Source organism: Dromiciops gliroides, chromosome 2, assembly GCF_019393635.1.
Source record: "Dromiciops gliroides isolate mDroGli1 chromosome 2, mDroGli1.pri, whole genome shotgun sequence".
NCBI lineage: Eukaryota > Metazoa > Chordata > Mammalia > Microbiotheria > Microbiotheriidae > Dromiciops > Dromiciops gliroides.
Genome location: NC_057862.1, coordinates 348,194,653 through 348,206,594, shown reverse-complemented (window position 1 = coordinate 348,206,594; position 11,942 = coordinate 348,194,653). Strand labels below are relative to the sequence as shown.

The 11,942-nt window shown below is 40.2% G+C and overlaps 1 protein-coding gene across 1 annotated transcript in view; it reads right to left on the bottom strand.

The window, feature by feature from the left end:
* Positions 1-254: 254 nt before the first annotated feature.
* NSG2 (neuronal vesicle trafficking associated 2) overlaps positions 255-11,942 on the bottom strand; it is a 62,950-nt gene continuing 51,262 nt past the window's right edge. The window contains exons 4-5 of the mRNA XM_043989079.1: positions 2,010-2,120; positions 255-1,828 (exon numbers count right to left, since the gene is read on the bottom strand). Coding sequence (XP_043845014.1) covers positions 1,634-1,828; positions 2,010-2,120 — 306 coding nt within the window. The 3' untranslated portion in view covers positions 255-1,633. The remainder of the gene's footprint in view (positions 1,829-2,009; positions 2,121-11,942) is intronic.

Below are 11,942 nucleotides of genomic sequence, written 5' to 3'. Positions count from 1 at the left end.
GTGCTATATAAATGCTAGCCATTATTTTTTTTAAACCAAGCCTCCACAGACTCGGTTTCTCCTTCCCCAATGCCTCCAGATCACCAGTATATGAAATATCTGTTTTCTAAGTCAAGTTCACTGGGTCCTGATCCAGTCCCCACTAAAGAGCTGGCTCGGGACCTTGGCATTCCTCTAATCTATTGATCATATGCACCCCCAACTCCTTCCACTCTACACTGAGACGCACAAAAGACACAGGGACTCAGGAAAGGTGAGGACTCTCAGACACATCTATCTTTATTTTTTTCTTCTCAGAAAAGTTCAAGAATTACACCAAAAAATACTTCAGTCTTTGCTACCTACTGACAAAAATACGCCACAAAATTATAAATTATTCGGCAGTTTGCTGGGGGTCATTTTTGTTTGTTTCCCATTTCTAGTGACAGATGAATTTACAGGTGAATCATGGCAGGGACAGAAAATCAGCGGATAGGTTTGGGCATGACAGTTTCACTATACTATTTTCTCTATGTAGATGCTGAGTATAATGGCATTGATAGCTTCACCAGATGTAGGCCTCTTCTGCTATACCCTTCTTAACAGCTTGTCAGAGATTACTGAAAAGCCCTACCCCACACTTCAATCTTGCTAACCTGACTCTATTCTCATCTTTCCTACAACAACGTCATGTGGGCTCCCCTGTGGCCTGCCTAAGACAAATTAGCAGATGGGAGGCATAGCAGAGTAACTAGTCAATAATAGTATTCAGTCCCCACTATATATGTGTGCCACATCAGGCCTTGCTGTGGCATGGATACTGCAGGCAGAAGCCAGGTTTAAGAATCTGAACCAAGGACCTTCTGGACTGTATCTTGTGGGCAAAAACTTCATCTCATTCAGAGAAGAGACAAATTTATGCTACAAGCCACAAAGTCTTCCCACAACTGGAAAAGTGGGTAAGAGCCTTTCCTGGGTCACTAACTCAGGTTGAAAACACTTCCACTATCAATCTTAGCTTGCTTTTTCAAGTTACCTCCGCCTGGCACCTGTAGTTTCTATGAAGCAGTGAGAGGCCAGGCCAATTCAGGCCCAGACAGAAGATTACAGATCCCTCTACCACACACATGGCATGAAAGATTCCCCCCTGCCTCCCTAACCCTTTCCCGCCCTCCACACATGGTCAAACTGGTTTTGCATCCATTCTCCTGAGCCTGCCCAGGCCATGGCCATACTCTCTCACTTAACAGGACCAGGGGAGATCCTTCCCTCTCTCTTGGTGTTGCTGGGATTGGGCCAGGGTTCTGGGAGAGTGACTTGGTTTTATTTCATTTTGTGTTTTTTGTTTTTTTTCCCTAACAAATAGTAAGCAATGTTTTGAAAAATAGTTTACATTGTAACAATCAACACCAAACATGCCTTTGTACAAGAGCTCGACTCAGTTAGTTACAAATCAACGAGAATAACAATGGACCAAAGTAAATATCAATTCAAACTCCTCCTGTGTGTTCATTTAGGCTTGCTCCTCCCTCTGTGGAACCCTGGGAGGACAGTGTTGTCTGGTAACTGGAGCACAGGTTTTACCAAGCCTGTGTCCCTACCCCCCTCCCCCCTCCCTTCCCCCTTTTCTCCCCCGCTGGTGAGGTGAGCATCTTTAATGGCCATCCGCCTTCACAGCCTTTGATTCGTGACTTATAGGTCCTGCTGCAGAGAGCCAGGGGGCGATGGCCCTGGAGCTGGTCTGCTTGGCCACGCTGTAGTGGCTTATGACAGTGTAGAACCGGCCCCGGGAGCTGGAATCCTGTGCTGAGTAATACGCGTCCAGGGAAGTTGGGATGCAACGCTTATGCTGAGGGAGAAAGAGAGAGAAACACACACATAACAAGAGGTGACTTCTCACCAAGGACTCAGACCCACTTGAGCCCAATTCATTTACCTTATTTAGAAACAAATGGAGACAAGACTATAACAAGACACCCAATTAAATGCCCCGATTAACTCAGGCGACTCCTTTGGCTGATATTCCTTACCTTATAAACAAATCCATCTGGGCAGCTGTGGTCATAGGTGAAAGCCTTGTAAACCACCAGAAATACAATGCAGGCAAGAAATGCCAGAGCCAGGCTGACGAGAATAGTGACCTATGAGAGAAATTTGCTGTTAGTCTCCATGTAGGGAAGAGATACATCAAAGCAAACCTGACAATTAAATGTCATGTTTGCATTCTCACTAGACTGTTAATAAGGCTGGGATGTAGGAGGAAGGAGAGGGACTGGGCTGGAAGTTAGGGGGGCTGCCTTTTTATATCCCTCCTCCACTACTGACTTGCTGGGGGCCCTGGGCAAATCAGTTCTACTCTTTGTCCCTCAGATTCCTCCTTTGCAAAACAAAGGGATTTACCAAGATGATATTGAGCATTCCTTCCAGTTTGGACATTTATATTCTAGGTCTGTCATTCTTTTTTTTGTGGGGCATTGAGGGTTAAATGACTTACCCAGGGTCACACAACTAGTAAGTGGCAAGTGTCTGAGGCCGAATTTGAACTCAGGTACGCCTGAATCCAGGGCTGGTGCTAGGCGCCACCTAGCTGCCCCTGTCATTCTTTATTCTATGTTCTAAAGCTCCTTCAAGTTTGGTCATTCTATGATATAAGGTCCTAAGGTCCCTCTTAGCCCTGACATTCCATGCTCAAGTTTGAGATTTTTCAGATCTGATGCTCTGTAAGTACAGATTCACAACATATTTAGAACATGACTGAGTATGATGTATCCCTCCAGCTCTGTCCTACTCTTTGCCACTGCCTGTCATGCCCCTACAGTCCTTGCATTGCTACCGAGGAAAAAAAGCATTCCTTTTACTTTGCCATCCGCTTAACACACCTCAGTGGAGAGAATAAAATCAATCAGCTGAGCAAAAATCAAGAAATAAAAAAGGATGAGTAATATGATCCTGGTAAAATAAGGAAACCAAGAACTGCCCTCCCACCCACCCATAATAATGGAAGAAACTGTTTACTTTTATAAAAGCCACTTGGAGTAGCAGGTAGGAGTCAGAGTTCATTACAACAAGGGGGAAGAGAAAGATCATTGAAATGGTAGTCATGGGATCCTGATCTTGAAAAGCCCTTAGACTGCATTTAGTGCAAACTCTTCATTTGAAAGAGGGGAATTAAGGCCCAGAGAAAGGAAGTAATTTGTTCAAGGTCATACATAAGCGGCAGGGCCAGGACTTGAACCTTTGGCAGACTGCAAGTCCAGTGAAATGCTATAAGGTCATGGGGGTAATAATACAGAGGACATAGGGGAAAAAACATTTTATACCACTCTTTGATATGTTGTAAACTTCACCATGATATTCCTGATGTTGTTCAGTCATTTTCAGTCATGTCTAACTCTTCATGACCCCATTTGGGGTTTTGTGGGCAAAGATACTGGAGGGGTTTGCCATTTCTTTCTCCAGATCATTTTACAGAGGAGTAAGTTGAGGCAAACAGGATTAAGTGACTTTCCCAGGGTCCCAGATAGTGTCTAAGGCCAAATCTGAACTCAGGAAGATCAGTCTTCCTGACTCCAGACCAGGCACTCTATCTACTCTGCCACCTAAATGTTTCCAGAGAGATAATTATAACTCCCATTTTAAAGCTATTAGGGTTTAAAAGTGCTTTCCTCAAAATAGACCAGTGAAATAATAGGCAGTACAGTTATTATTGTGCCCATTTTACTAATAGAAACTGAGGGGGAGAGAGATGAAATGATTTGCCTACAATCACCCAGCTAGTAAATGACAAATCCAAGATTAAAACTCAGTTTTCCCAGCTCTAGGTCCAATTTCTTTTTACTAGACCAGGTTGTCTCTGACATATGTGTATACACTGTGAATAGACAGACAGCTTGGAGAGAAAAAGGCCTTGAAGGTGACTAAAGAATTGGGGGGGGGGGGGGTAAATAATACAAACACAGAAAGTTCTCATTTGTAAAAGAGGAGACCATCCAAGGTAATATGATACAATATGATAAACATTTATCAAGGCCTACCATGTGTCAGGCACTGTGCTAAGTGCTAGTGACATGAATTCTTTAATGTTCTATAAATTCTCTAAATCTTGACACCTACATAACACCTATGAATTGGGATTATATAACTGAGAAAAAAACTTAATTAGGAGTGTATTAGGTAGCTTTTATAATTTGTTGCTGAGATGGAAGGGAAGTTGTTGATGTTTCTTAAAGTACACCAGACTTCCAGTCCATATAGTTGGGCTCCAGGCCTGGTTCTGCCACTAACTGACTGTATGACTTTGGGAAAGTCTCTTCTCCATCCTGAACCTCATCTGTAAAATGAGAGGAATGTAATAGATGATATTTATGGACTGTGTAGTAGGTCTGACAGTGTAGCATAGTAGAACAAGCACTACATCTGTAATTAGAAGAGAACTAGAGTCCAACTCCTACCTTGCTAGCTATGTGGCCTTGGTGATCTCACCCATATTTGTAAAATGGGGCGGGCGGAGTGGTAAGTATAGTAACCACTCTGCAAGGTTATGCTATGATGATGTGATGAGAAAATGATTGTAATTTGCTTTGTGAAATTTAAAGAAGACTCCTTCAAGAGTAAAATGAGACATTTGTTCACAGAAAGAGATAAAGCATTTTCTCACTTGGGAAAATGATATTAAAAAAAAGGCCTTCAGAAAAGTCTCTGCTTCTAAACTTTGAGAGGAACTTATTATTATCTAAAATAACTTTAGGCAATATTTGCTCACACTGTTAAATGAGAAGTCTGTATGCTTTTGATGAAGGACTGACTTTATAAATGAGTTTGCTCTTTGACTATAAAAGTAATGAAGAAGTCGGTGTGTGTGTGTGTCTGTGTGTGTATGCAAGTGTGTGTGGGTATGTCCACATTTCCTACAAAACTAGACTTCCACACAGCTCACAACCTCATTTGCTGCTTTCCCATTCCTAATCAGAGTCAGCAGTCCAGCAGTCCACCCTCATGCCACTCCTGTGTCCCTTTGAAAATGGAGCTTTTCACTTCAGATTTTAGTTCTGTTCATATGGAACATTTGCATAAACCAAATGTTTTGTGGGTTTTTTTAAGGTTTCTGTTGTTATTCTAGGGTACTTTGCAATGAAATTGTGGCCAGAAAAAGTTTAGTGATAACTTGCCTTGATAGAGTTTTATGATTTCCCTAGCCATGGTGCTGATTGATATTACTACTACTACTATTACTAACTCCTCCCTCCCCCTGACCATGGTGCTGACAGGTTTGTTGCGAGGAAAATTATTTGTAAACTTCAAAGCACAACAGAAATAAGGAGGTGGGGGAGATGCCATTTAAGAATTTCCTGGGTATATCATCTGAAGAGGGTAAGGGGTTTCATTTTTTTAAATTATCCCCTAGCACAGTGCTTGACATATAGCAAGCAATTAATAAACACTTGTTGATTGATTGAGTGATTAAGCATAATAGCATTGTGCTCTTTATCTTTTTAGCTGAAATTAGATGATAGGAGTGAGAGTCTGAAGAGTTTTAATGATCATATGGGTTAATACTCTCATTTTGCAATTGAGGTAATTGAAATCCAGTAAGGCAAAGAGATTTGAGTTCAAAGACACACAGATAGTACCAGAATTAGGATTTGAACCCAGAGCCTCTGAAGAGGATTTACCTGACAATTCAGACCCCCAACTGGAAAAGAGGGTGGGGTAAATTGAGAGGGAATAAAGGGCTATTTTGAATCACAAATTTGATTGAAGACAAGAATTTGGCTAGGAGGCTCTGACTATGGAGATTCAGTTAGGAATGAGCTAAAGGAATATTGGGGCTGAGGCCAGCTGGAGTCTTAAATTATGAGAAAATTACTAGACCAGGCTCTATATGGGGAAGACTTCTATTAGGAGTTATACCTTATAGGATGGTCAATTATTTTTATAGTATCCCAAGCAAATTAGCGTATTAGAAAGAGCCATGGTCTGGGAATCAAGAAATGTCATAAAGCGAGTTGGGTCATACCCTGCTACTAGCTTGTGGTCTGACTCTGAGGAAGTCACTTCTCACCTTGAGCTTCAGTTGTCCCATTTACAGAGATTTGCACTAGATGACTTCTAAGGCACCTTAGACAGTAAGCTCCTTAGAGTCAGGATCACACTTTATCTAAACATTGTATCTCCTCATCACTTAGCACAGTATTTGGTACACGAAGTAGACATGTAAAATGTTGTTATACCTTCTGTGTCTAAAATTTTATAATTCTCAGCCATCATGTTATTCCAAGAGAAATAAGCAGAGGATACTTTATCTGTAAAAGTAATGTTCAGCTCAGAGATAAGGCGATGGGATGAAATGGGCCTCCTTAGACTCATTTGATTTTACTCAGTTTCCCAATCATTCACATTATCATAATGCTGTAAGGGATAACCTTGGTACAATTACGGAACCTGAGCACCACAGGAATATAGTCTGTTTGGGGGTCAATATGAAAGGATCATAGTTCCAGAGCTGGAAATTACTTTAGAGGTCATCTGGTACAACTTCTTCATTTCATAAATCAACAAACTATGGCCCAGCAAGGCTAAATATCTTGCCTGAAGTCATTCAGATTGTAATTTGCAGAGAAATCATGATTCAAGCTCAGGTCCTAGGATTTCTAATTTCAATGTTCTTTTAACCAAAATGCTGCCTCCACTAGAAGTGATGAAATGATGGGAGATACAAAGAATGACAGAGTCTTATAAGAATGGGAAACAGGAACAATAGTCATTCCAACAATGAACATATTCATAGTGCTTTAGAATTTATAAAACACTTAGCATATATTATCTCATGTGATCATCATGAAAAACCATTGAGACTGTCAGTAGTCCATGTATAACGATAAGCATCTCTGATTAACAGGTAAAGAAAATGAGGCTCAAAGAGGCTAAAGGATCTGCCCAGGATAGCCAGGAAATGGCAGTCAGAATTTTATCCCTGATACAAATCCAGGGGGGCCCCCTGCTATATCCTGGAAGCTTCATGTGTGGGATGAGAAGCTGAATAGGCATTAAGTACAATGAGTGTATTTTGTAAACATCTCTCTCCCTCCATCATAAGCATATGTATTATTTGACACAAACTACAACCTGCTGTCAATTAGCTTCTAACTCTGCCTCGAAGGCACTGATTTAGCTGGGCTTGTGGCAGAATGAACAACATGATTCAGAATGATCAACAAACCAATCTGCCAATAGGATTTTTACCCTAATACCCATGATAGAGCAATCTGAATAGTATTTTATCTGACATGGAAAGTAATTATCAATCAAACTCCTTGATTCTCTTCTTGTCTGCTCATTGACCCTCTTAAAAAGATAGTATTTTTAATAAACATCTGATATCACTGTACTCTCAAATCAGAGATCCCTACAGAGCTCTTTAGTGGATTGGCTCAAACTGTCACAAACCTTTTTTCTTTACTCGCATTTTCATGGAATTTCAACTTTGCAATTTGATGCAATATTATAACTCAATGTTTAGCTGAATGTAGGATTTCCTCCTTGTAATCATTTCTTCTACCAGTGCAGATCACAATCCCCCCATACTTGCTTATCTTGTGCTATTCTCTTTTATGTCTTTACATAAATCCTCCATATCCTTGCTCTGCTGGTTTTCATATTTCATGGATGCCTGTACAATATCCAGGCTGACTGTCAGTGATTCCATTCTCTTGTTACAGGACTGGCCAATCTCCTTTTCCTGTCTTAATGCCCTTTCCTTGATGCCTTTTCTGCCACTCCTCATAGGTAAGCCATTGGCAGTAACATCCTGTAGTTAATTATATAGGCTATACTCTTTCCATAACCCTATGTGCAGTTGTGCCATTGTGATTTTTCTGATAGTTTTATTCTGTCATTAGAAGCCTTAGAGCATGAATTCGAGAATATTAGCATTTGATGAGCTTTCGTAGAAGCACACAACTTGTGAGCACTGATGATACATAATTGATGATTATCATATATGATGATAAAAAGCTCAACTAACATTTCTCTAGTGTTTAAACCTTACAAAATGTCTTCTTTATAACAAAAGCAACATAACAAAAGTATTATTATCATCCCCATTTTACAAATGACGAAATTAAGGTTCAGAGAGAGGTCAAGTGATTTGCCCAGGGTCACATAGTTGGAGGGTATCAGAGCCCTGATTCCAACCCAGAACTCCAGACTTCCAGTCCAATGATCTCTCCACTATGTTATGATATGCTGATATAAAATTCTTTCTTCTGAGCAGATATGTCCCAAATGTTGCTGAAAGCCAGAGGGAAAAGTCAGAGTAGGAAAGGAAGAGAAAAGATCCACCCACATTCTGCCAATCTTTGAATGAAGATATAGTGCTCTAGTTATTCCAGAAAATATGATGCTTCATTAGCATTCAAATAGTCAAGAATCTCAATTCAGTAATACCCAATAAACCTCAACTTTCTTATGAATAACATGAACCTTGGAAATCTCAGAGCAATAAAAACACTCACGTAGGGGAAATAAAATTTGTGAGGAGCTGAAACATAGATGCACAACAGACATTAATCTTTTGTAAGTGGCAGCAAGATGGGGACTTATGGGAGAAAGAATTAACATTGCACATTCCCCGAAGGACCCTAAAGGCTACAGGGATACAGAACTAGAAAAAAGCTTAATGGAATCCCAGTCTCCTTAAATTAAAAGGTTTGAATGTTCTTCAGTAAACTTTATCTCTTATTTTCCCCTTTCCTTAAGTTTAAATCTTAAAATCATATAGTCATAGAATCCAAAGTGGCAAAAGATTTCAATGATCAACTATCAACCCCTAAGTAGAAAGAGTGCTGGATTTGGAGTCAGAAGACCTGAGTTTAAATCCCAACAAGGCACTATAACTAGAAATACTTCCAGTTTAGGGACGCTAGCACAATGGATAAAGAACTAGACCTGGTCACATAGTTTGTTAGATACAATTAGAATCTAAACCTAGTTGTACTGATACCAAACCCAGCTGCTCTTTCTCTTACACCACAAGACTTCTAGCCTTAGAAGTGGGATCCTATATCATAGTTCTTGCTTTTCAATAGGTGGGAGAGTGGTGGAGAGAAAAAGAAAACTTGGAACTGAAAAAATGAATTTTTTTAAAGTAGTACCCTACAAGTCATAAGCTTTTAAGGAGAGCCATTAATTTAGAACATAGTTGAAAGGGACCTCAGGTCATCTAGTCTAACCAGCTTCCAAGGCATAAATACTCTCTATTGCATCACTGACAAATGGAGTCAAAGATGAATCTAAAGTGGCAAATTTGCATAACCAGAAGGATAGTAGTGTCCTAGACAGAGATGGGACACTTTAGGAAGGGGGTACGTTTAGGAAGGGGGTACGTTTTGAAAGAATGATAATGAGTTCAGTTTTGGCTATGCTTATAGAGAATCCAGTTCAAAATATACAATAGTATATTGATTATATGGGACTGGAGTTCAAGAGAGAGGATGGGGCTAGATAAAAATCTGAGAGTCATTTGCCTAGAGATAATAATTAAACCCAAGCTAATAAGATTACTAAGAGAGAAGAGGAAAGGACCCAGGAAAGATATTTGTGGTATACCCACCATTATGGGGCAAGCTATGGACATATCCAGCAAAGGAGACATGGCTATGATGATTATGATGAGGGTGGTGGCAATGGTAATGGAGTATTTATATAGCATTTTAGATTGGCAATGTACAAATATTATTGCATTTGATTCTTTAAACAACCCTGGGGGATAGATATTATTATTATCTACATTTTACAGATGAGGAAACTAAAGCAGAAAGAAGTTTGAGTGGTTTGCCCAAGGTCGCACAGTTAATAAGTGTCTGAGGCTAGATTCAAACTCAAGTTTTCTTAGCTGTCTAGTTGGAAAGAAACTTCCAGAAAGAAAGCTGAGAAAGAACAGTGTCCCAAAAACCCAAGGAGGGGACAATGTGCAGAAGGAAGGGGCAGTCTGCTCAACACTATTGTGTCAAACGCTACAGAGAAGTTAATAAGAATGTGGACTGAGTGGAGTCCATCAGATTTGGCAATTAAGGGTTCAATGATAACTTTGGAAAGAACAGTTTCAATTGAGTGATGATGTCAGAAGTGAAAGGAGAGAAAGTGAAGGCACCTAGAAAAGACATTTTTCTGAAGCAGCTTGGCTGAAAAAGAGAGGAGAGATACAGAACAATAACTTGGGTCTAGTGAAGATTTTTTTAAGGATGGGAAAAACTTGGGCCTGTTTGAAGTAAGGAAACTATATATAGGGAGAAGTGAGATTTGAACTCATATCCTCCCAACTTCAGGGTGAGTACTCTATCCACTGTGTCACCTAGCTGCCTCTTTTTTTTTTTTTTAGTGAGGCAATTGGGGTTAAGTGACTTGCCCAGGGTCACACAGCTAGTAAGTGTTAAGTGTCTGAGGCCGGATTTGAACTCAGGTACTCCTGACTCCAGGGCCGGTGCTCTATCCACTGCACCATCTAGCTGCCCCACCTAGCTGCCTCTTGAAGATTAACAAGAGAAAAGGGATGACTGAGGTTGCAATCTGTCATAGAAGTTAGGAAGGGATGAGATCAAGAACACATGTTAAAGTATTTTAAAGGAAGGATTCATACTTAAATGGAGAAGAGTCTTTGGATCAACGAACAAATAAAAGAAAAAAACTTACAATTTCATCAAGGAAAATGGTGATGAATAGCTGAGGATAGTATCCCCCCACCCCACCCCCCAAAAAAAACCAATAACAATGAATGAGATTTAGAGAACAGGGAAAGGGAGTGCACTTGACCAGGAGAAGGACCACTTTTTCATCAGAGATTAGTCAAGGAGTGAGTTGGGGATGATGTTGAGAGGTTTAGAGTGGGAGAGCAGGACAAAAGAGAAAGATCATGCCAACTGGCTTCTATTTTCTCAGTGAAGTGTGAGGCAAGGTCTTCAAAATTTCATGTTTAGTCGCAAGCTGCAAATAACACTTCATCATCTGACTTGATCACCCTCTGTCAGGCCTTAGAAGGCTCTCTCTCCTCACCAACTCCATGTCACCCGCCTGGCCTTTTTCAAGACTCAGCTCAAGTCCCAACTTCTGACAGAAGCCTCTCACCTCCATGGGTGCCCTTCCTTTAATATTATTTTCCAAATACACTATATAGACCTTATACATATATAGTTATTTGCATGCTATCTCTGTCACTAGGATGTGAGCTCATTTAAGGCAAGAACCCTGATTCGCCTTTCTTTATATCCCCAGCACATAGAACCATGCTTGGTATACAGTAAGTGCTTAATAAAATGCTAGTTGATTGATGGATGGAAATTATTTTTTCCCAGGTCACTAAATAGGAAGACACTTTCCCCACTCTGGAAGTCAGTTTCCTCATCTGCAAAGTGAGAGGGTTGAACTAATTTGTTTCTAAGGTCTCTTCTAGTTCTAAATTCTATTATATGTCACACAGTTAAGCGTGTGTGTGTGTGTGTGTGAGAGAGAGAGAGAGAGAGAGAGAGAGAGAGAGAGAGAGAGAGAGAGTATGCATCTTGCATTTCTAACTAGATTATAGGCACCCCGAGGGAAGAGATTATGTTTTAGGATTCTTTTATATATCCCAAAGTGCCTATAGAGCTTACAGTCTGAGATACAGAACAAGTCGATTCAACAAAAGGATCAGATTCTCAAGGAGCTAATAATTTTAGAGGTGAAAATACAAATATATACTATATATATATGCATATATCTAACATATACAAATAACTATGATATAAGGAACAGTGAAATTGGTATAAAGGAAAGGTTTAGCCAAGTAAAGTACCATGAGAACTTTGAGGAAAGATTGATTTCATCTTGGAAGGGAGAGAGGGGAAGGGGAGAAGGAGGCATGAAATACAGGGATATCAGGAAAGTTTCTATAAAGTCTTTGACACCTGAGTTAGACCTTGATGGAAGGGAGG